Source organism: Protomyctophum bolini (genome assembly GCF_963924005.1).
Source record: "Protomyctophum bolini genome assembly, chromosome: 6".
In the NCBI taxonomy this organism is placed as follows: domain Eukaryota; kingdom Metazoa; phylum Chordata; class Actinopteri; order Myctophiformes; family Myctophidae; genus Protomyctophum; species Protomyctophum bolini.
The window spans coordinates 15,507,819-15,535,641 of record NC_137867.1 but is presented as its reverse complement, the minus strand read 5'-3'; the positions used below and the strand labels follow the sequence as shown (position 1 = coordinate 15,535,641).

Below are 27,823 nucleotides of genomic sequence, written 5' to 3'. Positions count from 1 at the left end.
ATACGAGGTTTCCACTGGACACACACTGGTCTGATGAACCCATTCTGACCTGAGATCAGATTCTAAAAATGTCTGTCGTTCTTCGATTTTTCAAAAATAGCAGATCTACAAGCTCGTAGCGCGCCACTTGGTGGCGCGCTATGAGCTTGTAGGTCTGCTATTTTTAAATGGCTAAAGCATAACATGATGCTAACACCAAAATGGGTTCCCGTTCAGAATGGGTTAAGAACACAACAATAGTCATAAATTATCACCCCAAGTGTTTTCTGACCGATTGGCGCACAGCCAGTGTCATGTCCCAATTGATTGGCAGTTGCCATTTCACAGTAACATAACATCATAATTCATTATATGCAGGTTGTGAGAAAACATCTTTGTGCAATGTTTAATTAATCTGCATTCTGCTCAATGTTTATTCGGCTCATGCACTTTACTCGAAATATATATATATATTGCAAGAATGAAACATAGGCTACTCCAGAATTGAACAAAGAAATGTGGGACTTGAACACAGAACCTTTAGGATGATCAGACCAGTACACCATCTCTCACTCTGTAGTCTGCACTTTATTGTATTGTTGAAGCATTTTTTTGTATTTTAGCAGTTAAATTAGCCAAAGTTAAAGCAATGAACTGTAAAAGGTCTGGGATTTGAACATGAAATATCTGTGCTGAGTCTGACCATTAGACCACTATACCATACATCTGCTGAGTCTGACCATTAGACAAGGGAGTAACTACTTTTTACGTCCCTAAACACGGTTTTGCTCTGAAAAAGTCTAGAACAAATTCCTTTTCAATTCCCAAATAAAACACAAACTAACAAATTAACAAATGACTTATTTGTAAATTAATTTAATGTATTCACAGATTCTGTGTTTTTATTTGTGGACTTTCTTGTATTTGCAGATCTGTTTTATGTGTTTTGCGAGTTTACAAATAATTTGTGCATTTGCTAATGTATATTTACAGATTATACATTTACACACGGAATGTACATCGCAAATGCTTTAGACATATGTACCCCCACAGTGTAGCTTTACTCACAATCATACCATATTCCAGTTAAAAGAAAAATACAGGAAAGGGTGACCTTTTTTGCTTAATTTCTCAATAAATAACATTGAGAGATAACATACATACAGTAAATGTATAAAACACACAGCACAAATTGACATGGGTTCTAGCCCTACAGGCTTTTCTTCTGCCGCAGGTTTGCACAGTTTCACATGACATTTTCACCAACGATAGGAAGCATTGCAAAACAAATATTGCCTGATCAGAATGCAATAATACATCTTGGAATTAATTAATTATAAATGCATAACTCCTGCACCTACATCTAGCCTCACTCTACAAATCGTGCTCAATAACAAGTAAAATTGATCAGGCTAGATTTTCCATTACACATTTTCTATCTCCTAAAATGTACTGTAAAGGTCCTTGCAGACTAGACACGTTTTTTCGGAAAACCGGCGGAAAAACGCTGCTAAAAATCCAAAAAACGCAGCAGTGTGTAGGGACCTTTAGTCTGAATGCTACAGAAACCTTTGTGGAGAATTGACAAACAACTTTATCTTTAGTTTTGAAGATATTTATGAAAAAACTTCAAAGGGGTATGACTTGGCACATACTACATAGACCAAAGTCAGCAACCTTGCAGGATATATAAGGTACTGTACATAAATATCAGAAACATACCATGAAGGTTTATTTCAAATCCACAACAAAGGGGTGCTAAAAAGAACACAAATCACATTAAAAAAAAATGTCAAAGCATTATAAAACATTTGAAAGTGTGTAAAATTATTTTGAAACCACCATATACGGTATAAGGCAGCATCAGTTCCAAACACAATCATGGCCAATGTGGCCATGATTGTTTTGGCCAATGATGTTTTACTTTAGAGTAGCCAATACTTTTTTACCCCCTTTTTCTCTTTAGTCGTTAATTAATCCTCCTCACAAACATTCTTGTCACTATACTATATACTGTATATATCCTGACTCACCTACCAGTGAGGAGCCCCCACCGGGAGGAAGTAGGACCTTCATACTACTCCTCCCGACCAACACTCCCTGCTGACAGCAGCAATACATGCAGTGACAAATATCACCCTCCCTGCACGGCTTCCCTCACCCGAACACAGGCCAATTGTGTTCGCATACTGTAGGTGTTTAATTACACTTAATTACACTTAATTTACACATGCTGAAAAGTTTAACAATAGGGACGTGACGAGGGCATTGGCCCCCCAAAAACGGGTATGGGCCGAAATGAATGAGCGCCTGTCCAATTGTTATTAAAAAAACAAACACCTGTGTGAACTGAGTGGTGCAACTCCCCTCTCCCCCTGCCCCTCTCTCTCTCTCTCTCTCTCTCTCTCTCTCTCTGTAATTAGCAGACAACAGTGCAACACTATCTCTCTCTCTCTCTCTCTGTTTCTGGCAGTGCCACTTTTGCCCCGACTGGTACTCTAAACATAGTCACATAGGTTAGGACGGACATTGCTGTTCCTTGGAGTGGTTGCACCACTCAGAAACAGTCTACTCTACTCTCTGTCACAGATTTAAACTTCTAACACATGTTGGCTTCAACCTCTGAATCACCACTTTCTGCTATATTCAATCTTTGTTTGTGTCCATGAATGAGCATAAAATGTGCCAATATATACATCTAATTTAAATTTGAAAAGATGTGGAATTTCAAGCAGTGTGCATTCCATAACATAGGAAAGCTCTGAATATATTGTTTGTTTTTTCAACAGCTCACATTTTCTGTGAGGAATCAAACTGCTACAATTCATGACAGCCATTTAAACAAAATGCATGGTTCAAAATTATTTCTGTAAAAGTCACTCTTTACTTTTTTTTGTTTTCTGGCCAAGAAACAGTGCAATTTAATTACAAGAATGGCTTGTAATTGCTTAATTAAAATGAATACTGGTACCTGAGTGAATAAATAGGATTTGCTATGGTAAATACAATTAGTTTTTTAGGTTTTCTGGTAAAAGAAAACACTACAACACTGTGTTTGATTTAAATGACAAATCAACTGGAAAATAAATCTCATGATGCCATAACTATATAACCCAATAACAGTCAGTTACAAACTACAAGGTTCATTTCCCCTCCGCTCCACAAGGAGACTCCACAATGGTTCAGGGGGTACATGTGGTAGTGCCTCCCTCTCACTTCCTCCCACCACAAACATTTCTGGATTCCCATCATCCTGTCTTTAAACACATGCACAGCAGGCCTGTGTGTTTGCTATGTGTCTGTTGAACTTGGTTTAATGTAAGTCCCAGTGTTTTACTTCCAGTGATGTGGATTATTTTTAAGAATAGATTCATTTGATTTGAATGGATATTTTGACTTGCAAGAAATGATGTTTTATATTGATATTATAACTTAACTTAACTTATATTTTTCTTTGTTTACATTGTAGAACCATGGCAATCATCTTGTGAAACACAATGCCCATTATTATTCATTATCCAGACAAATAAAGTGGATAATTGATTACAAATCCTTGTTTTCTGGTGGTTTGTGGCTCTAGTTGAACTTTAAAACCTAACAGGGGAATTTTTAAGCAGTTTGCTATCGCGTCCACAAAGTGGCAGTAGAGAGTGGCGTTTTAGGCCAGCACCAAGCCAAAGATACATTCAGGAGAGATCACTGGAGAAACTCTGCCCTCCGTTCAGCCATGTCCATTCTCTCAGCATCTAGAGATGGACGGAAAGCGTTGCAATTGCATCAGTTTACATGAATGTTGAGGAAGGTTTTAACCCATTCTGACCTGAGATCAGATTCTAAAAATGTCTTCTACATCCTGGCAGTTTTCTGACAAAGCTATGTTTCTGTGTCAGTGGTTCTTCGACTCGAGCTCGTAGCAATCTGCTATTTTTCAATAGCTAAAGCATAACGTAATGCTAACACCAAAAGGGGTTCTCGCCCAAAATGGGTTAATTAATGTATATTTTGTGCATTTGTTACTAACAGGCTGTAGTATTTGAGGCATTGTGTACACTGTACAGTCTACGCCAACAGGTGGCCCTGAGTAAATGCACTGATCTACAAGCTGCAGACCTCAGCACTGATAAGACCAATAATATAACGTGTGTGTGTGCGCGCCTCAGTGTTTTCGTTTTTTGTCAACAAAATGAACTCTAGATTTCGTATGATATCTAGTTGACTAACACTAGACTAACACTTTTCAGATTACTAAAATATGACTATAACTAAACGACGTTTCATTTTAAAGACCAGTGACTAAAACTAAATTTAAAATCAACACTATACCTCCATGTTGTTCTCAGACTCTTGGATGGTGTCGTGCAGAAGGCTCTGGAGTCGAGACTCAAACGTCCGGCTCTCCTCCACCAGCGACTGGTTGGGGGTCAGCAGAGGTGGAACAGAGGACGGGGTCCGTATGCCGTCAGGACTCCCACTCACCGGGCTTCGCACCTTGCTCTGTAAGAGAAACGTTTCGTTCATAAATTGTCGCATTGTGGCAAAAGTAGCCGATCTACAAGCGTTGTGAGCTTGTAGGTCTGCTATTTTCTATCTATGGTTCCCACAAATGGGAAGCTGGGGAGGGCTTTTGCTGCATTGAAGGGATATTTCACTTTCAAAAATGTTTTGGGTCATTTTATAAGTCTACTTTTCGGGAACACCCCAGACAGTTTTTTAAGTTGCTTGATTCAGTAAATGAAGCACAGCATTAGTTTATACAGGGACACGTGAGTTGACTGAGCTGAAACCAGCTGTCACTCAGCTGATTGTATCAATCAGCCTAGCTTCATATTCGTCATTCACATCTCAGCTGATCATTACATCACACTTCCATACTCCAATCGTGCCTCCTTCCCTCAACAAGGCGGACCCTTTACATTTGGCTCACTGCTTCACAATAGCTCTGCTTCTAGTGCTTCTCAGACGCTGCTGCTTCTGAACTTTCCTCCACCCCCCAGACTCCACCTTTTGATCAGAGTCTGACATAGGCTCAAATACTTTAGAATTGACTTCTGCTGATTCAAGCTAAATATCAATGTATTATGTATTGCTTAAATGTGTAAACCAAATGTTGAACTGGAATTCTCGTGTGCATGGCTCTGAAGTAAACTAGATTCATGTTCTATAATCTAATTCAATGTTCTATGGCTTTAATGTTAAAATGCATTCAAGTTGTATGCTTCAAGTCTGCTTGACTCAAGTTAATCTCATTAACGATCTTGATATATGCTTATTCTTGTATACCCATGGGGGGTTTTGATGATGCTCTGACTTTTGCTTAGCATGCCGCTTAGACAAAATTCAGAGAATATCTCCCAGAGCGCGGGGCCTTTAATGCCAAGTTTAACTGTATACCATTTGTTGCAATAAATGGTGAATCTTCTGTTTCCTGCCCCTTCCTATATAAACCCTTTGGCATAAAGACTAAATTGGGATGAAATGATATTGGTAAAAAGATAACCAGTCGTGTAGTAGAGAAGGGTTAGGGATTAGGTGGTGAATCCATTTCATATTTCATGGATATTAGTCAAAGGTCCCCATAAGAAGAGACAAAGATGCACTGACGCAGGCTACTTTGAGAAGGTTCCAAAGCTCCCTCTGCCTTTTTTCCTGTAGACTCATGAGGACCTGTTCGCTCTCCGCCATCCGCTGCAACACTCCCTCCACCTTGGGCAACAACTCCATCACACGCTGACGACACACCACCGTCTTACTGCCAAACACACACAACATACAAACACAAGTAAGTAGTTTACAGGCTAATTGCGAAAGCTTCACTCACTGTACTGTGTGTGTGTGGCGCGCCCCTACCTGAGGTGTGTGTAAAAGTCTCTGAGTTTCTTCTCGTAGAACTGCACGGCCTGAACCACCAGACGAACCACCTCTTGACTGTCCCCGGAGCACCTCTGGTCTGAGCCAGGGAGGGAGGGAAAGAAAAAGGTTAATTTAAGCCTTAAACCCTAAATACTGTACATTACTGTTTCCCAAACAGTGGGTCAGGACCCTTTTATGTTATATCCTAAATTGTATTCTTTGTCCGGAATGATGAGTGTGATGCTGCATGTCAAAGACACACCTCTGGGTTTTTCTCTGAGTTTGCGGAACAGCTCCATTGCTTTACCCTCCCTGATGGACAGAAAGACACAGAGAGAGAGGGATTATAGTGAAGGACATGAATGATACACAGTACTAATCCATTAAGCCCTGAGGCCGATTCTACAAATACATGCAGTTCTCTTCACTTAATTTTTTTTTCAAAAATGGCAGGTATACAAGCTGTGAGCTTGTAGATCTGCTATTTTTAATAGCCAACACTAAAATCTAAAACGACCAAGTTTAAATGGGTTAATTTATCCCGTTATGTGCGTAACTCGTTTAGACCTGGAAAGCCTAAATGTTGTTATACCTTTCAATCTGGGAAAGCACCTGTATCGCTTTAGTTGTTAATATATAATATCGTCACTGTCGGGCAGAGAAACCTCATATCTCCAAGTTTCAAATTTGTGTATTTTTGTAAATGTAAGCCCTACTTCATCATACCATGTGATTTGCGACTGTGGACATGCACCCAATGACCATATATAACAACATGATTAACCCATTTTGGGTGGGAACCCCTTTTGGTGTTAGCATTATGTTATAATTTAGCTATTGAAAAATAGCAGATCTACAAGCTCACAGCGCTCACAGCACCGAGTGGTGCGCTACGAGCTTGTAGGTCCGCTATTTTTGAAAATCATGAACATGTGGTGCAAAGCTTTGAATATATACTCTTTCAGAGCGAACGTTTTTAACTCAAATCTTTGCTTCTGGGAGGTGGTCCCTGAAACGACACATTTTCAGCCAATTTTATATATTTTTAGGGGTCCTTGACATGAAATATTGAGAGCCACTGATATAGAAACTTTTAAAAAAATTAAAAGACATTTTTTAAATTTCGACGTCAGGCCTAAATGGGTTAAAAGAAAATAAATAATAATTTGAATCAACAAGTTTTTCAGAAAACTGGGGTAAACACTCGGTGTGGGTTTGCGCTTGTCTTTTCTTACAGTGTGTCCAGAGCCTCTCCGCTCCTCCACGGCTGTCTCTGTAGATCCACTATATCTGTCTGTAACAGCATCATTTCCTCCTCCAGTTCACTCACCCTGGCCTGACACACATGAATAAGAATAATGGATTGCATTCCTATAGCGCTTCTATGCACAGAGCGCTTACTCAAAGCGTACATTCATTCATACATTGGGAGGTGAAACACACACACACACACACACACACACACACACACACACACACACACACCTTTGAAGTTATCATGTATTTTACTGTTCATAATTTAAAGTGTTTTTTTAATCTACTGTGTAGGTGTTATATACAGGTTATAATAATTATCATTACTAGCAGTAGCATTCATTTATTTCTTGTTACAGTTAAGGAGTTTCTGCCACAACAGGCTGCTAATCTTCCTGGGGTGCACAAAGTAACATACAAGTCGTATTACAAAGCCGTAAACAAAGTATACTGAGAAATAGTTAAATAATAGAAAGGAGACATAACGGTTAAGTTAAATCAAGATAAAGGATATGTCAAGAGGTTGCTACAGTAATAGTAGAAGTGTAGTAGTATCTCACTCACTCACTCACTCACTCACTCACTCACTCACTCACAGTACCTGACTGCAACTGGCTGCTGCCATTTCCTCCATTTCTCTCCACACACCCAGAAGTTTCTCTGATGCTAGAACAACATTCCACCAGACTGTTATTAGTTAATGGCACAACACATGGTATGGTAAAAGCATAAAAGCAGTCTAATGGCCATACAATGCAGACGGAGACCAACCATGAAGTATTTCTATGAATTAACATGATTAGGGTGTCTTTGTACCGATCCCTGTTGATCTCTGCTCCTGGTACTTGTCCATGTCTATGTGAAGGCTGGTGATGAAGAAGTCCTGCTTGGCTATCAGTCTCTGGTACATGGACACCATCTCATTCTTCTGTTTGGACAGTGAAGAGTTGTGTCTCAGCAGGCTCATACTGAAAGAGAGACGAAACCGAATCGTCAGGTGTTTTCTATGGTCACTTTACCAATACTGGTATGTATTTACTGTACACTCAAGACACGCTCCATATATGGACAGTACAGAATTCATTCCATATACAGTATTGATCTGACCCCCCCATGCCAAAGCGCCAGCACTCGCCCAGCGGTCTGCTGTCACCCAGGCGGATATGTTGATCTGACCCCCATTTCAAAGTGCCAGTGCTTGCCCAGCAGTCTGCTGTCACCCAGGCGGATGCGTGCACGCGACCTCGCTTCTCGCCCTCAGGCGTCTTACTGGTAGTTTTGCTCTGTTGTACTACGTAGTATCCTCGTAGGTGACACAGGAGTGTGTATGCGTGCGTGCGTATCCCTTACATGGCAGCTTTCTGTCCCTGTTGCAGTCTTTGCCAGTCTTCCTTCAGGGTACGGATGGTGTGCCATGCCTGACCACAGGTTCTCCTCAGGTGACTGTACTGCAAGAATTGCTTAGGGTCCGTCTCTAGGTGAAAGACCAGGGACAGAAAGAGATGCACAAAATCAACAAGATGCCAGATACAAACCTAGAACTTTGTAGCTACATCTGAGACAGGGGACCCAATCCCCAGTTATGTACTCACGGACAAAGCGTATGTTCTCGGGCAGGGAGCGAGGGCTGAACTGGGGCTCATAACTGCGTGAGGAGCGATCGAATAGAAAGACGAGAGGCAGATCCGTCCGACGACCATCTATCTCCTACACACAGATAAAACAGTGTGTATGTCATTTCCAAAGACAATTCTTGTGAGGAGTGATTGTTTGGTTCACTCAGATGTCTGCGTATGTATAAGGCAGCCACGCCGACAGGGAGGCCTTGCGTCTGTATGTACTGTATAAGGCAGCCACGCCGACAGTGAGGCCTTGTGTCTGTATGTACTGTATAAGGCAGCCACGCCGACAGTGAGGCCTTGTGTCTGTATGTACTGTATAAGGCAGCCACGCCGACAGTGAGGCCTTGTGTCTGTATGTACTGTATAAGGCAGCCACGCCGACAGTGAGGCCTTGTGTCTTCAGGCTTGTGAGGTGCACCCGAGTGAGCCGCCAGGTGAGCGAGTGCCTGCGCGGAGCAACCGACGGACTCATGCGTCAAAGAGCGTGCCATCCAAGTTGACATGCCATGGTGTATAATATAGGCTGTCGTGTGAACCAAAGCAAGCATCAATCACAGCAATGGCGTGTGGTTTCTGTGGTTTTGCATAGAAAATGTGATGTGATAGAACTCAACTTCCTCTCTCTGTTCCACGCCACACCACAACTCTCTACCTCACACACTGTAACACAGCCAGTGATGGTAGAAGTACTTGCATGTTTTACTTGAGTAAAAGTGTCAATACTGCACCAAATATATAGGGCTGAAGTGGTTAATTCATGTTTTGTGGAGAAGAAAGGAGTATTGAACATTGTAAATATTGAAGAAAGTGACAAATAGTTTTTCTATATGCTGTAACACAGCATACAGCCACACTGTATACTCGTTTGAACATTGTGTACGTGTGTGTTTGTGTTTGTGTTGTGTTGTATAGTACCACATAATCTACAGCACACTGCATGGCCTCTCCGTGGGGCTCCAAGGCCAGTCCCGCCTCCAGCAGCAGCTCCTGATTGGCTGGAGGGATGTTGGTGTCCTTTTCTATTCGCAACTGCAAGTCGCCCACGGTCTCATTGGCTGAGACGGAGTACGTCAGGATCTTGGCAGACACCATGTTCAGAACATGAACCAGCTGTGGGGATAGAATGTGAGTAAAATAAAAGATCTGTGTTTGGGACAAAACCAGATAAAGAGTAAGGGGAAATGGATGGATGAATGAATGAATGAATGAACCTTGAGCTGTAGAATATTCTCTAGCTGGGAGAAGCAGTCACTGGGGGTGGCCTGGGGGTCCTTGCCTCTCTGTTGAGGAGACCACTTCAGCATCAGCTGCAGCCACCTCTCCAGCCTCTCTATCAACAAGCTACACAACAAATCATCACACTGTGTTGATGTACATTGCAGTTCACTGTTGATGATTATCGTCATAGTCGATAGAAACTGTGACACTACCACATAAATGTGTGAAGAAATGTATCTCCTGTCCTGGTATGAGTATTGAAAGAAAATTAAACATAACATACTGGGTGATAACAAGGGAATATATTGGTTAAAACATGGTTGTACGGAAAATATGTTTTGTTTGTTGTTAAACCATGGTCATTCATTTTCTTTGAATCATAGGGGGAGCTGTGGTGAAAAAGCATGTTCGCAATAATTCAAGGTAGTGAGGTACGCGTGAATCTCGTTTGTGTCCGAGCATAGGCATGGTAACGACCCGCACTGCCTGTGATTGGCCTACCGACACTGCCCGTCTTGACTGTCTTCTCCGAGACGCGAGTTTACTCTGTGGTGAGATTGAGAAATAAATAATACAAAAAGAGAATGACAGCTTGGCACACGCGACATAATGCAGCCTTGTAACTAACTTAGGTTGATTGAATAATTGATTGAACACGTACGTTGTACTATAATTTGATTTGGGTGTGTTCTAAATGAAGTGTTGGTGTTGATTATCGTTATAATCTAATTATAGTTAACTAATACTATTACACTAAAAAGGAATCTAAGGGAAAATAGACCTTTTTTTATAGTACAATAATGTTTCAAGTTTACACATGCAAACAAATTACACAAAGTTATAGTTCTCTTGTATCATACCGTACTACTTGTACCACAGAGTAACCTCGCATCTGACTATCCAGCATTATATCCATCTCGGAGGACAGTCAAGACGGGCAGTGTCGGTAGGCCAATCACAGGCAGGCGGGGCGTTACCATGCCTATGCTCGGACGCAAACGAGATTCACGCATCAGGAACAGTTATAAAAGTACAGGAAGTGAGGTGGCCAAGGATTCCATTTTAGGTATCAAAAAGAGTGTTTGGTGGTGGTTTATGGAAGAGACTCTTTTAAGGCCAATACTAAACCATAATCGGACCGGAAAACTTTGAGATCTGAAGAAGAAAAGTTTGGTCTAGGAACCATTAGCTCTGAATCCATTCAGAGCTTTTGGACAAAGGGGAACCTGCTGTTGGCCTCTTGAAGGTTGGGTGAGGAATATACTTTTCCCCCCCTTTTTATTTGATGAAAATAAAAAGGGGGGGAAAATGAATTACTTGATTTCCGGAAAATAGAATATCTATCTACAATCTTTGGCTTGATTACTTACAAGTTTACTATTTACTTTTGGGAAAACCTTTTTGATACTCATATTTCAATTTAATTTCAAAAGCAACAGTTTTGTGTTTCTTTTTGGTCTGCATTATAGTTACAGTATAAAGAATTACTGGTGCAGGTACAGGACCTTTATTTAGTTATTTAATCTAACTCAGACATACACTTTTATGGTTCCGATTGTTATAAAACAACCATTTACGATGAAATCATACTGACAGAGTATTACCCTTCCTGCTTATTTCAGTCATTCTATGTGTTCCTACAATTCCCATAGTCAATTTTGTGGGCAAGTATCAGCCTGGCATGCCCGTCTATTTCTGCGTTCACAATAGCAACAATAAAAGCTTAAGAATTACCAAGTGTAGTCGGCTACACAGTTACAGAGTTGTCGTTGAAGTGTTGCTCAACACACTCGTTGACATTATTAAGCGCGATTACCTGTGTGGGAGTGACGGGCAAGAAAAACAAAGAGAAATATAAGAGCTTTGGATAAAAAGAACAGGGAATTGGCTTATGGCGATAATAAGTTTGTCCTCCCTTTACAAGCAGGAGTAGTGGGGAGAGAAAGGGAGTGGCAATGGATGCTGAATCAAAAACATTGGATGGATGGAAGTCAGTCAGTCAGTCAGCCAGCCAGGTGTTGGTAGGTGGGTGTCTTCCCTGGACCCACATTTGGTCCTTGAGGGGTTTCCAGGTGGTGAAGAGTTGGTACCCTTATAGATCTTTAACTCTTGAGAGCGTAAAATGAAACCACATGGACCAGTAAGGGTTCATTTGGTTTCATTTTACGCTCTGGGTGGCTGGTACCTGCCCGGTCTGTGATTCCAGCTCATGTTTTTGCCTGGGGTGTTTGGCGAGCATGGAAATGGTCGTGGATTTGCATAAATGGCCACGCCCCCCTCCTACTAGTAGTAGGGGTTAAAGTACAGTTTTAGACGGCGACGGAGGGGCGCCGTCTCAAGCGAACTTGAGCCATGAGAGAGACAACCGAGCATGCAAGTTGCCATGTCGAAGTTCGCTTAGCCGACTCAGCCCCGTTCGAGTTGCGACCCAATAGGCGGGGAATAGTAAATCATCAGCTATGTAGTGAATGAACATGACTGGCTGACATGGATTGTCTGCTACTATTACCTGTTGAGGTGATTTGGCTGGGGTACATGCTTAGAGAAGCGAACCTCCCCAGTGAGGTCCTCATAAACCACAATGTCATCATCCTGCTTCATCTTCAGTTTATTATGCCTAAAAAGGAGAGAAGGAAGGGAACTTGCTTAATAATATGCTTTGTGGCGTACAGTGTCATGCACCGAAAATATCAACCCACGGTGTATCTCGGTGTGCGACACAGGTATGCGGCTATGTATAAATGTGGGCATTTCAATGTTACATCTATCATCGTTTGTATTACCAACGTCAAGTGTCATTGACGTGGGCACAGAAAGCCTTTTCCTGGAATTATTTGGTCAGGTTAACGCCCTTTTTGTGTTGAAATCAAATCCTAATATGTTTTGGCTCTTTTGGATATAAGCCTATCAGTATCATTCATCACACATCCAATTCCTGACAAACTGACCATTCGGTTTATTATCACAGTCAAGGCTGCTGCTGTGAGAGGGAAAGGTGACAATGGGAGCATTGTTTGTAATTTACTTGGCTCTGAGAACAAGAAAGGTCACAAAGAATAAGACTTGAGATTTGGGAACGTTTGGCCAGATTATGAAGTGCACCTATTTATTAAGGGAACTAATGAGAGAAAGCAAACTTTGCCTCACTATTACTTTTGTATACGTTTTTGTATACTTTAGGCTTAAACTTGTTTACTGTACTTTTATGGAATTTTAATGATTAAGAACAAGACTGAGGAATCAAGGAACATAACTGTATGTCAAGGGTTCTCAAACCTTTCAGGTATCCCCAAAATAATCATATTTGAACTGGGGACCCCCCACCCTGACAATCACTTGGAAGTGCTTGTAACTACAAGCTCGAACGCCTCACACTGTGAGACATTGTGAGATTGTATTTGCATCTATTTTCACAATGTTTAACTCTTTCATACATAATATTTTACAATTTGGCCAATTTGGCATTTAAAAGGACCCCACAAAATTATTTTGACCGCCCAGTTTGGGAACCTCTGCTGTATGTGACTTTAGGGAAGTTAAGACCTTTCATTTCAGCGAGAGTTACAGTATGACTCGTCACACATGGACAGTTAGCAGAAAGGGTAGCCGTACCAGGGAACCGGTTGCCAGGTTGGTAAGAAGGGCCGAAATCCTGTGATGCACTCAAACACCAGCGTTCCAAAACTCCAGTAGTCCACAGTGACCGTGTACTTCTGCCTTTCAATGAGCTCTGGAGCCTATGAGGCGGGAGGAGGACATTACACGAAAGACAATTAAAATGGGTCTGGTTATTGTTACTGTCTGGAATACACAATGGAGCCCCTGTGCATTCTAAGTACTGTACTTAAGTACAGTTTTTAGGTATTTTCTTTTACTTTACGGTGTTGCCAATTTTCAATACTTTTACTTCTACTTTACTACATCTCACAGACAAATATTATAAAAAAATTACTCCACTATAATTATTTGAAAACTTAGTTACTTTGTAGATTTTGATTATCATTACAAAACATACATTAACCACTTCAGCCTTACCGGTATATACATTTCGGCCATTTGGAAATAGCCGATCTACTTGTAGATCTGCTATTTTCAAAAGTTTTCAATTTTTCAAAATTGTATACATTTTATACATTTGAAAACTTGGGAAAAATGGGATATTTTGCATAATGAGTACATTCTACCTTTGGTATTTTAAGTACATTTTGATACCAATAGTTTTGTACTTTTACTTAAATTTTGAATTCCGGGCTTTTACTTGTAACAAAGTATTTCTATATTGCAGTATTGATACTTTTATTTAAGTCAACAAATGTGAGTACTTTTCCCAGAACTGTCACTTACCAGGTACTGCAGAGTTCCCACGAAGGATGTACACAAACTGCTCTGATCAAGCTCCTTGGCATAGCCCAGATCTATAATCTTATGGATCAACTGAGAGGAGGGAAGAGGGACAGGGAAGGAGTTGATCAGACAGTGTTTATATATTCATTATACATAATTACTGTCTGACATCACAACAACACACTACTCCTGTATACAGTTTTTATTCATCTGCATCTTTTACTCTCCCCAACCTAAACCAGCATTTTGGCTTTACTGCGCTGTATGGTTAAAAAAAAAGAAAAGGAAACATTCAAAACAAGTCAATTTAAAATTTTACATACGTTTGCTTGGTGTACTTCTAAAAATACATTGTTGTGCAGAATGTGCACATATAAACGTGAACCAACATCTTTAATATGTCTGGCCATAGTTATGCAACATTTGTACAAAGCCTGTGGATGGGTTGGTAGGTTACATAATGCACCCAATAAACACACACAAGAATGCAATCCTAAAAGCCTGTGATAATTGCGGGGATATGACGATGGACTTGAAGATGTCCCTCTCCAGAGACATTGCTCAACTTGATGAGGGAAGGTGTGACAAATGCTTACTGTAGCGGCGCTTTCCTGTACCTATTCCACATAGATCAAATGATATCAGTTGGCCTGTATGTGACCGGCTGTTCGGCTGGGTGGGGTGTGTCTGTGATAACATGCAGAGGTCAGAGGCGACTCACTCTCTTCTCTCCCTGCTGCAGGACAATGTTCTCTGGCTTCAGATCTCTGTGGATGATCCTCTTTTTATGGAGGTAAGTCAGAGCCGAGGCTACAGGAAACGGAGGAGATGAGAGGAGAGAGGAGGCAGCCATTTATGAAATGCTACACAACATGGACAATCACGTGGTTACAAGTGTACTAGTGATTGTCCCAGTCTGTGTCCCTTTTGTGCCCATGAGATCCCTGATGTCATCAGTATATGCCCATATATTATATTATTATATTCAAACTAGGAAGGGTATGGCCTGGTCAGCCTGCAATGACATGCATAAGAGCTGGTCATCCCAGCTTAGTAAGAAAAATATTTAGGACGACCGTTGAGCCGATTCTACTCTATGGCTCCGAGACATGGACACTTTAAAAAAAAAAAGTAGAGAAACGGTTGGATGGCACTTACACCCGCCTTCTAATGAGAGAGCAAAATCTCTCTTGGAAGAGCCACCCATCGACTGATCTAATATACGGCAACCTTCCCCGTGTTTCTTCACTAGTCCAATCCAGAAGAACACATTTTGCCGGCCACTGCTACAGAGCTGACAATGAGGTTATATCTTCCCTTCTTCTCTGGAGTCCTGCCTCAAAGCAGATGCGCAGAGGTAGAAAACTGTCGTTCCCTAATGTCATCGCTAGGGACACATGCATCAGTTAGCAGGAACTGGGGATGGCAAGAAAGACCGGGAAGTCTGGCATGGCATTGTGAAATCCATGATCTCGACCACGGTCAAAAAATGATGATGATATGCCCATATTGGAATGTGTGATGTATTGTGACAGAAGGCCTTTGCTTTTTGTTTTTACAGTTGAAACAGTATTGCCATCTCAGTTGTGCGTCAAAGGGTAAGTAAAAATCTGACTCGTCTGAACTGAGTGGTTTTGTGTGTGTGTGTTAGGCTGCTCAACAGTGACACTTGGTGGTCAAGCAACACTGTGTCCATACTGAAACGGACATACATACATACATGCATACATACATACAGAACTCATACTTTTTGGTCCCTGAGTCAGTTTTAAGTGCATACTGTACTGTATGTGTACACACACACACACACACACTCGCGCGCACACACACAGACCTTGACACTGGGGCACTTTACATGGTTCACTCAATATGAGGAAGTGCCCACTGCCCACCAATGGCTAACAGGAAAAGGTGTGTGTGTGTGTGTGTGTGTGTGTGTGTGTGTGTGTGTGTGTACGCCCGTGCGCGTCTAATGGGGTTAGGTAAAACAGTTTTAAAGCTACAGTACATATTATCTTTGTACCATATGGGTCTTCTCTCCAATCTGTTTAGACAATGCTTGTATAAATACATGGTTTACATCGTAGCAGAAAGCTGGTGTGTGTGTGCATGTGTGCTGTGTGTTGAGCACCTCTGGATGTTGACGTATGCTTCCGCATTAGTGTGAGTTTTATCCTTAGTGACTCAGGCTGACATCATGAAACCGGTCACTGTGAGTGACCAATGTCCTTATGATGAAGGAAACTGATCACACTGCCAGCTCACACTCTTTTGCTCTCTCAATCTCTGTCTTTCACACACACACGTCACACACACGTATGCATATAATTTACATAGACAAAACATTAGACTAGACTCTAGTCTAACTACTACCCTCTAGTCACTAGAGGGTCACATGGGAGAATAGGGTTATATGGAATACTCACATATGTCACGCAGCAAAATCAGGACTGAACCCTCTCTCATTCCACAGCAGTTTTCCAGCACGTTGAGATACTGAAGACCCACAAAAACAGACACTTGATACTTGTGCGCCATGATTAACGATGAGACAATGGAATAACAGAGACCTACACCATGCAAGCACAAAGCCCCCATTTGTAAAGCATGAGTGCCTGCACGGTGTCTCACACACCTACACAGTACACACACACACCTTTCTCAGATCCCCTCCTTGACAGAATTCCATGGCCAGCAGTGGTAGGTCATTGGTGCCCACCATTCTCTGCATCCCCTCGGGAACCTCCCTGGCTGCAACCACATTAACATGGTCCAACCTGACGAACACAGGAAAAGATGTTCACCTGCTGATAAGTAAGCCTAGTTCAGACCAAAGATTCACAACGAGACAAAACCGTTCTACGGTGATTTATCCTTTGTGGTCTCACCCCAAGAAAGAGCTTTGAGGTTCAGGTTTATTTGTCATGTGTATAGATACAGAGTATAAATACAATGAAATTTATTTTGCTCAGAGCACTCTCAGTCCTACATACACACATACATACATTTTACCCAAGCTCTTCTGTCCAGCACCTATTTTATCATTTGGATGTGCGTGCTTTTGTAACCTTTAAGCACCTCTCTCACCCTTTCCCTCCTCATTGTATAACACTGATTGAAACAATGTGTTTCTCATTGACACTGGGTCAGTTCCACCTAAAGTACTTATTGATACCAGACTTCCACAGGCAAATGTTTTTACACTCAAATCATAACATTGTACAACATGTAACCACAGGGCAGTGAAAGGTAGATATTACACAGGATAGCCATCACTAGAATAATAAGCAGTCATGAAGTCATCATCAGTCAGTGTTTTTTTCCCCCATTACGACAATAGTTTTTGGCTGCATTTAAAGTACAACTTAAGTACACAGAGAACCAGGAGACAGGTACGGCTTGCTAACCCAAACATGATCAGAACATCCCATGCTGGTATCATGACCCTTTCTGACGCAGAGACACATTTTTTGTTACTTATTGTGGAAATGGTCATCTCTCAAATCTTTTGTGTTTTCTGTGCGGTTATCCGATTATGTATTTCGCTAGACAGGACATGGGATGGGAGAGTGCCGTCCTTATTTTGATCATACAGTAGGTGGGAATATTGGGAACATTTTCCAAAGAATGTAACACTTTTCAAATTGTTCAGAATGTCTTGTTTACAAAGTACAATGTAGGGCTAAAGTGGTTAAATAATAAATATGCATGTATGACTGGCTGGATTAAATGAGAGTTCACATAATGTTTGACTTGTATAACAATTAATCAATAAGAAATCATGGCAGTTCAGCCTAAAATAAGTAGTAATGGATTCACAAATGTATATTGGATAATATGTATGTGGGTGTTTGTCAGTCCCAAGCATGGGTGAGAATGTGTGTGTGTTAAGTAGCTATAACAATATAATAGGTTTCCATGTATGAGTCCCCTGCCCTGTGGTTGTCCCACTAGTTGTGCGTGGGTGCAGGGAAGGGTTGTGGTCGAGACCATGTCTGCCTGAAAACAACACACTTGTTAAACCGTGACCCAAAAACAAGCCATTTTTACACCCATTTCCACACTAACAAATGCCAAAACACACATACGCACGTACCACACAGACAACCAAAACACTCGACAATTACCATCCCACTGCCGAGGTGACACTACCAAACCTCCATTGTCCAACCAACCAAACCTCCACAACAAAGGCTTGGTTGAAGCCAACACTAATACTGTACACCAATGTGGAGCAAAATGAGGAGGAGGTGGCATATATGACCCTGGCTAAAATAGACCGCTATTAGACCAAAATAACCCAAACTGCCCTATGCTCATAATCTTTAAATGTCACGGGTTAATTTAGTTTTTTATTTATTTTTACTATGGTAGGATCCCAAATTAGACACTTTATATTTTGAGAAAACTTGGAAAACAGATGGGAAGATGAAGCATGTCAAAGCCATTAGCTCTCAGTTTGTTATGGAATGTACCATGTTGAGTCATGACATGTCAACCAATGGTTGCTTGCCTCGCATGCCACTGCCAGGGAAAGAAAGCTGTACTCATGATGGCCTCAAATGCCTCTTCCAATGCAGGTCTTTGCAAGTCAAACTTCAGATGTCTCATTTCAATATATCTCTTTGATAATCCATGGAGATTAGTTAAATAAACTGCATTTTGAGAATCTGTGGGTACTTGGAGGCGCTGTCTTTCCATTGTTTTGCTAATGGATTCCCAGATTGGTGGGTACCCAATCTAAAGCATGCTTAGGCAAGACAGAAAACAAATGAAGAACAAAATCTCTGTTGACTGATTTGACATCATGCATGTGAAAAGGTCTTGATATGCTTTGTTGCGCATGGTGATCGGCTACACAGATGAGATGAGATGTGCAACTAACTGCTTATAAATCCGGCTAAAATCAAACTCACCTCTTCATAATCTGGATCTCCAGACACCATCTCTCTTTGTTCCTCTCACTGAGCTCCTGGCGGCATTGCTTGATGGCGATTTGCTCCTCGGTGTCCTACACAGTGAAATCCAGAGTGTTCATTTAACCAACTAGAACTGCACTCTGTTGAGTGCCTACTATCTTGTTGCACACTAGTAGGCCATAAATGGCCTACTAGTGCGCAAGCAGAGTGTGCAAGTACTGTAGACCGCTACAATCTTTAAAATCTCAGCCTCTCTGTGAAAGAACGTTTGCAATATTGAATTATTAGGTTTAGCTATTTGCTACATACCTTGCTTTTGGAGGAGAAAAAGTAGTATTTTGAAGTATGGTAATGATTACTTATGCCTGTCATCACACAGCGCAACACATATTATGAGGAAGGAGGGAAAAACAACAACAATGGCTATTGGTTGAGGGACATTCTAATCCCCTCCCCCTTGAAATCGCTCAGACAGGAGACAATGTCAGACTGAAGCTTCAGGCTAGCGGTGAGCTTGTAGATCTGCTTTTTCCATGGAATGTTCACCCCAAAATAGGGACAATTCCAAAGTGAATCCTTCTTTCGCGCACATACACACACAAAAGCACATTATGCATGCAAATTCAATCACACACATGTTTCTATCTACGAATCTATCGATTGATTGATTGATTGAATACTTTAATAGTATGCAAAACAATAATTGTACAATAATGCTGAAAGGATAACGTAAAATGCCCTGATGACTTGTTTCCATTGTGGTCCTGTGTATTCAATTCATCAAGACATAAAGAAATAGAATACTATACAAGAAATCATCAATACTAGGAGCAGTAAAAGTAAAGATCTATTGCAATCAACTTTAAATAAGGTATGGAGAAATATAGGTGTCATACTGTCATTACATCAAGGCATTTCTTTTAAATTGAATTATACAAAAAACTACTCCATCAAGAAAAAGAGGTTGGTTGGCAATCATGACATATCCATGAGGTGGATTCAAAGCCTCAATTTGGTTCTGCTATTTTCACTAGTTTGGGTCCTGGATAAACGTCTAATCTCTCTTTTGGGTCTTGAGCTAAAACATTTTGGAACCACTGTTCTAGCCACCCCCGTCGAATGGGAGGTGTTTAAATTTCCCATCCTTTGGCAATGATTACTTTGATCTTGATTGATAGAATCATCCGCAGCAGGCCTCCCATATACTCCTATTTCACATGTTATACGGTAAAACAGACCGACAATAACTAAGGGAGAAACAAGTAATGGCATCATCATTGATACAGGAAGATTGGGAATCACTTCCTGAAGAGGAAGTGAAATAATACCAGGAGTCGTACTCTACTACGACCCTCCCCTTGTGCAACTTCCTCCCTGTCACTCCCATTTCCTCTAACAGTCTGGTCTGGGGGCAATGATTATTATCAATGCATCACTGTAATTAAACAGTTGCAGAGCAGAATAATTTACCTGGCACTCAGGTTAAATGAACACTGGGGTTTAAGCAATCGACTTAGAATAGAATAACATATACTTGGTTTAAGTGTCTGGCTTGGTGATTGTAAAGTTACATTTTATTTCATCATACCTTTATATTTAGTGGTCTCATGATGTGTCCAATACATTGGCAACAATCCAATAGATCATAACAGAAATCAAAATTTCATTATAACTTTTGTAACTGCAATTACAGATTGGACCTTTGACATTTTACATGGGTGTGTGAAATGGGAGCACACAACCATTAATTTCCTAATTTCCTTCCTACTGATGAGAAGGTATTTTCCGGTGAAGATTAGTCATGAAAATGACTTTTAAAGCACTATGCAGCATCATTCAGCATACTTTTTGGACTTTATTTAATTGACTATTAACATAAGTATGCTCAAAATTAAATTATATTTCACTTTCAAATATGTTTGTAACTTCAAACTCCATTTTAACCATGATGGAAAACACCTGTCTTTGGTTCTAGTGACTGATATTGTGATTATTGTCATATCAAATTATAATGCAAGAGGGGGCCGTGATTTTTTCATTACTTTTTTCATTTATTTTGTATATCTTTTTTTTAGGGCGCTAGCCCCTTCTATGCCCAGCTTTGTCTGTTTGTGTGAACACAAACACGATGATTTGATTGGCTGATCACCCCATAGAGATGATTTGATTGGTTGAGCAAAGTACATATTGAGGATAAAAAGTGAGGGCAGAAAAGTGAAGACGCCAAAAGTGATTGGCCGGAATTACATTTGTGATGATTTGATTTGATTTGATTTGATTGAGCATGAATGTGATGTATGATGATGATTTTTTTCACTGGAAGGAGAAGTCTTGTCTATGGGGTTTTCTCTTGGCAATATCGGTACCAGTAACTAAAAGTATTTTTCTTCCGGTGAATAAAAAATCCCTTTCTGGCCAAAAAGTGCATTTTATACGTGTAGTGGGGGCTCAGAGTGTGTCCACCGCGGAAAATAGGCTTCCTAATAACAGTAAGCCGAGTGCAGGAAAACTAGAGTAGCATAGCTCTAATGCAAAGGCATTATAGCTATGGACCAAGTGACAATTTAAGGACTTTTAACACCTCAGTTCAAATATAATTTTTGGGGGGTTGCGGCCTGAAAAGGTTGAACAAAGCTGTGTGGTGTATTGAAGTGCTATCACTGTACAGTGCTATCACTGTGTGACTTAGCATGACATCATTAAAGATGATGAAGCATCCTTTCTGTTACACCAGGTGTATAAATATGACAACATCCTGGACTGATACAAGGCCAAAATCACCAGTGTATAAAATTCATGCAGCTGGCAAGAATCATTGTAAGGGATGTGACCATTATGCAGCCATCTGGTTACATTCTCTGTGAGACAAAAAGCATTTTAGCATGTTTTGACTAAAGGCTGTTAATAATTTGCGAGCATAACATGTGCTCTAAGGATTCAAGTGTTTAATAAGTGCATTAAACTCTAATTTAGAGTTTAAACTCAGTATACCTTATTCTGCCACCGTGTGACATTTCCAAAGCCTCCAGTCCCTAGTCGTTCTTTCAGCTCCCAAGATCCACAGCTCTGCTGTTGCTGCAGGGGTACTCTGTTCATGGTTCGCCTTGCTGCTTCCTAAACCTGATAAAGGCTAGAACAGATACACAATAGGCTACAGTATATAATGTAATTGCACAAGGAGAGTTGGGTGACAACCCGCCACCCCCCAATAAATTGATTTCACTGACTAACCAGATGGGGTGATCGTCCCCCGGCCCAGTATCACGACTGATGGGGGCATGTTTTGTCCCCTTATTATTACACCCCATGATGCCCAGCCCACGTGGACTTTAATACACGACACTAGGCTACTGACAAAATAAATCTAACGATTCCAATGAGATCATGTCAGTTGCCGTGTCAAATTAAGTAAAAAACCTGCACACAAACAACAAATTCGCACAACTAGGGCATGAAACAGTTTGCAGGATGATGCGGGATTACAATTGTCTAATGAATGAGCTACTACTGTGCTATTATAGCGTTGGTTTCACGTTTTACACAATTCCAATATGCATTCCTTTAAACTGTCGTTTTGTCGTGCCTAAATGACTTACAAGTTAAGGTAGAAATACCTTGCGCCTAAATCCCATTGCGAACGAACATCATCTTATTTGTTACATACAGTAGTGTTAACTAAATCCTACCTGGAAATGTAGATTGCACAGAGTCTAGAATATACTGTGTGTAAAAGAAGAAATCCCCAGCTATACTTAAATGACGCATTGATCACAATATTGGCTTTAACACGAGCTAAAGGTCTCGAATAGCCTACTTTAGTAATGTTTAGCGACAAAACACATCTCAAAACTTTGTTACTTCCTGAAAGTCAGATTTCCTGTAAACCTGTATTCGCGCTGAACCCGCCCCCAAAGGCATAGAAGGCTCTATTCAGATTACTGAATCAAGAAATAGAAGTACCGGTATTCAAAGTTTGTGGGTTTCACACAGTGAGATTTTTTTTACTAAAGTTGTGGGGCATCTTATAAATTAATATTATAATGATGTTAACTTCTACAAAAGTAAAATGTTTACTGTAAATAAAAGGTAACAATAACATTTTGATTTAGGCCTATCAGTATTGTGTTCCGTGACCTAAACCAAAAATGTACCTTTTATTTACTTTTGTAGATTAATTGGTAAAGGCAGAGATAATCGATTTTGTGCTGCTGCTGGTTGGCTTAACCTGTGATAATATTTAATAATTTATCAGTGAATTTATGTATTAATAATCTAAATGTACAACGTAAAGTCAAATCATTGTAATGGAGTTAAAAGTACAATGTATGAGTATGATTGTCAAGAAGTGGCTCCTATGCTATGCCACAAAAATGTGGAACGCCCTACCAACAGCCATTAAGGCATGTGAATCCCTTGACTCCTTCAAAACCGATCTCAAAGGGCACCTACGGACGGCTGCAATTGGAAACTGGCCCTGTAAAATCTGATTCCCCCCACCACCACCCCCCCCCCCCTTTTTTCCCTCACTGTAATTATGTTTATTTTCCCTGATGTTATGATGAATTGAAAATGGTGGAACCTGTTTTAAACAAGTGTATTATGCTTTATCATGGTTCGTATTTTTATATTGAGTTGTGCTTTCGTTTGAAATGTACCCTTGCATACTGTGAAATAAAAATGTCAATCAATCAATCAATCAAATACTCGTAAAAGTAGGCTATACCTTACCTATACCTATAGTGCCTATACTGCATGTTGTACATAGAAATAAACATATAGTTTGCAAATGTAGGTAATAATACTAACACATTTATTTATTTGTGTGAATATGTAGTACATGTGATGTGTTTTCATTCATCCTATATTTAATATGTAATAAGCATAATCTCTCAAAGGTTATTTGTCAATATTGCTCTCATCATCCAGATGTATAGATCTTTCAGCACTATGGAAATTGAGCCTGTTCATGGAATACTACCAGATAAAATATTGTTTTCTTCCAAAACAATCTTTTTAGAGAGAATTTGCTAGATTTCTCCATAGGCTCGCACACTGACAAATCAAAATATGAGAATTTTAATGACCCTACATCATGGGTTTTCAACAGGTGGTCCGTGGACCACTGGTGGTCCGTGAAGCTGTTGCATGTGGTCCCTGACCATGCATTTAGTAATGTAGGAAAGTGAAGATTCATATTTGAATTTATTGTATTGACCACAAGTTGAGAAACAATGCAGTAAATTATCTGGTGACAAGTGATGTCGATGTCGTAGGTTACTGGGAAGTCTGATGTCAAGAACTTCCACAGAAAAGTGAGTTGGAATCTCAAGGGAAACCATACCGGATTGCCTGGTTGAGTCAGTCCATTATAAAGAAATGTGCCCATAATCAACCGCAAGTGTCTGCTTACTCATAGAGTAAGTTACAATGAACAGAGTTTAATATCGAAGGTTAATTTCTTTCCCCCACACCACGACGGTATCCCCCCTCCCAACACAACAATGGTCCCCAGGTTAATTCTCAGTCAGGGTGGTGGTCCCCAGGTTCATTCTCAGTCAGGGTGGTGGTCCCCAGGTTCATTCTCAGTCAGGGTGGTGGTCCCTGGTTCATAATCAGTTGAAAACCCCTGCCCTACATGATGGGAAAACATTTACATAATGAACAAGTGTGGACATTTTGGTATATACTCATGCACTATATCAGCACTGATATTATTTTTATCCTCCTATAATGAGCCTAATTTCTTGATTTGTCACGCTCTTCTGTTTTTGTGGACTTCAATACATGGCTTCTTGCACAGTCTGGCTTTAGTTTCAGTAAGCCTTGTCCTTAAGTCAAGAGCGCATGCACTACTTTTATTTTATTCTATATGTAGGCTACAATATTATATTCTTAATAGTTATTATTGCTATATGTGACAATTTACAGTCTCATGATTGGTGGATTATGTCATTATGGAAGTGTACCACGTATACATATATTTTTATATAGTGCCTTACACTCCATGATGCCCGGCATGTTACTGAATTTCAGAACTTGAGAATGTCTTATAACTCTTAAGAGTTTTACCAGTGTACCAAGTGTTGGTGAAACCTAACTAGTGTTTACTACTGAAAGTTAGATGACAAGATCGACCCCATGTCATATACTGACGTGTTTGGCTGCTTATAGCCAATGGGATGACAAGCAACGGCAATGCTGCCTCTAGCCAATGGGAAGGGGAGGGGCAAATATCCATGGCAGCAAAGCAGGTTGCAGAGCAACGTGCATACTACAGTTATTTGACACGTTTGCAATGTTCGCACGTCACTCGATATAACGTCAAAGTTCAAACCAACCGCGGCTGAAACACACAGTCATTGAACCACGCACAGAATCAATGTATATTATAATGTATCGTGATTCGTGTGGAGTCTCCGTGTACCACCGCTGCACTGCGGGGACGGCGCTACTAGCAGCCTGTACAGCCAGCAGCAGCAAGAGACAACGGCGTGTGCCTGCAGAATATGCTCCAAATTATATGCCTAGTTCAGTCTCCAAAGCCTGACAATACGCATCTAAATGGATCACCCAAGTTGAAATAATAGTTTTCAATTCCTAATAGTGTTGTATAATTATTTGCGACAGAGAAACATACACGTTTAACTAAATCAATGGCCAATTTCAGGGCCTCAAACCCAGTTCTGCGCAATCCAGTTTCCTTGAAGGGCCCCTGATAGCCAAGGGCCCCTGGGCCACGGCCCCACTGGCCCAATGGATAATTTGGCCCTGCTCGAGGCTCATCCTTGAATGTTGTGGGATATTTAGTTAATTAAAAAGTTAAAAAAGAACATCTGGAGACAGACAGAGACAGACTCCCTTTTGGAGATAAACAAGCTCTTTCATAGTATAGCAGCTCAAGGTCTCTTAGATACGGAGAGAAACTGTATGAAACAGCTGTTACTGTTACAGTCCCCATTACTTTTTTGTGTTTGTACTGAATGTCTGACTCTGACTGTACATAATAAAGTATTATGGCGTCCCCAGACCACACTTTGAGTCTACTAGTCTATATAAGACTGTCCCATATTGTAAACTATTTACTAAATGATTTGCCAGACCAGATATCATCTCTGACGGGCCAGTTCTGGCCCACAGGCTGCTTGTTGCCTAACACTGACATAAATGCCGCCTTAAACTGAAGAATACTGTGGAAAGCACCTCTGATGCCACAACGTAATCTATGTTTACAAACAGACCATTTGAATAAAGTACACGGTTCTCTTCTACGTGTGACGTTTCCTTGACGTGACTTTAGTGTGAGGAAGGCCCAATCAGATTAGTTGTTTAGGTCATTTTCTAGGAAACACTTTGTTTATAGACAGTTACCATATATGGTCACCTGGAATCTCAGCATCTCATGTTGCTCTAAGCTTTGGGAAATATCACCAGCCTTTTGTCTTATCTAGTTTTCTTTTTCTTTTTAAAGATTTGTTTTGGGGCTTTATGTCTTTATTATACGACAGTAGACTTACAGGAAATGGGGAGAGAGATGGGGAGTGACACGCAGCAAATGTCAGGATCGGGACAACCAGCATTTGCAGCCTAAAACATAAGCTGCATTTTGTCTTCTCAAGCGAAGGGAATGTCTTTAACCACTTGAACCCCAGCATTCATGTTCCGTGAGGAACATACCGTATAGCCAAAAATAGCAGATAACTCAGGTCTGTTTGTAGTAAGGTTTAAGGCCATAGTTAACAGTGATGATACATGCAGTGTTTCAACTCCTTGAGGAGGGAGGGCATCTGGGAACATTTGCAAATATTGGCAGTTGATTTTAAACAAGCTTCAGAGACTGGACTGATGGACATGATACACTTTATTGATTGCTTGAGGGCAATTAGTACAGCTGAAACTGAAAGTTCTAAAAAGTTGAATAGGAAGGATAACAGAACGGATCCAAAGGCAATAACATATTTTTATCTCTGTAATCATTTTTACTAAGATGTTGTTTTGGAGAATTTAGACTGTTTTTTCCCCTTGCAATAGTAGCCAACATTATTCATTGCAATTACTGTATTTCATCTTGAACTTACTGAAATGCTTGAAAGCATGCTGGAATAGGGATAGGCATCCCCCCTCTGAGGCTTTGAGAGTTTGTAGCAACATCCAACTGACTGAACATGATTCACATGAAGCCATGTCATATACTCTGTGTGTGTGTGTGTGTGTGTGTGTGTGTGTGTGTGTGTGTGTGTGTGTGTGTGCGCGTAGTGTTTGTGATTTATGATGTGGTAAGGAAAGGTACTATATGTTTAACTGGACTAAGCTCAAGAACTTGTTTACAGCCAGGCCCTGCTCATAGAACATTTCATAGGGGTTCAATGCCTTGTCCAAGGGCACTTCAACGGTGGTAATTTTAACGTGCCGGTCCGGGGATACGAACTAGCGACCTTCCGATATCAAGACCGCTCCGCAAACCGTTCGGCCACCGCTGCCCCTGGTCATGGACAGGGAAGATATTCTATAGTGAAAATAAAAGTAAGTACATAGAATACATTGTAGTAGACTTACAGTACTTGAGTAAATGTACTTAGCTACTTTCCTTCCTAATCCGAATGGATTCAACACAAAATTCTGACAATAGCAATGTAATAA

At 40.7% G+C, this 27,823-nt stretch overlaps 2 protein-coding genes across 2 annotated transcripts in view; both read right to left on the bottom strand.

Annotated features, from left to right (window-relative positions):
* The window catches only part of polb (polymerase (DNA directed), beta), a 205,665-nt gene that overhangs the window by 22,325 nt on the left and 155,517 nt on the right, over positions 1–27,823 (bottom strand). The gene's annotated exons all lie outside the window — the stretch shown is intronic.
* On the bottom strand, positions 3,418–23,058 carry ikbkb (inhibitor of nuclear factor kappa B kinase subunit beta). Its single transcript, XM_080766336.1, has 21 exons — positions 22,873–23,058; positions 22,178–22,316; positions 19,184–19,278; positions 16,924–17,044; positions 16,694–16,763; positions 14,989–15,077; positions 14,268–14,357; positions 13,536–13,660; positions 12,433–12,540; positions 9,917–10,046; positions 9,621–9,815; positions 8,676–8,790; positions 8,434–8,557; positions 7,900–8,051; positions 7,685–7,749; positions 7,065–7,165; positions 6,092–6,141; positions 5,827–5,926; positions 5,581–5,728; positions 4,303–4,473; positions 3,418–3,725 (listed from the first exon to the last, which is right to left on the bottom strand). The coding sequence occupies exons 2-21, from the start codon at positions 22,280–22,282 to the stop codon at positions 3,666–3,668; spliced, it is 2,214 nt and encodes a 737-aa protein (XP_080622462.1). The 5' UTR covers positions 22,283–22,316; positions 22,873–23,058; the 3' UTR covers positions 3,418–3,665.

Excerpts from the sequence above, each read along its gene's own strand:
- ikbkb (XM_080766336.1), bottom strand. The coding sequence starts at position 22,282 with ATGAACAGAGTACCCCTGCAGCAACAGCAGAGCTGTGGATCTTGGGAG. Across the intron at positions 10,047-12,432 it reads CAGCCAAATCACCTCAACAG|CTTGTTGATAGAGAGGCTGG; the intron begins GTAATAGTAGCA and ends TTTGTTGTGTAG. Across the intron at positions 8,791-9,620 it reads AGTGTGCTGTAGATTATGTG|GAGATAGATGGTCGTCGGAC; the intron begins GTACTATACAAC and ends ATCTGTGTGTAG.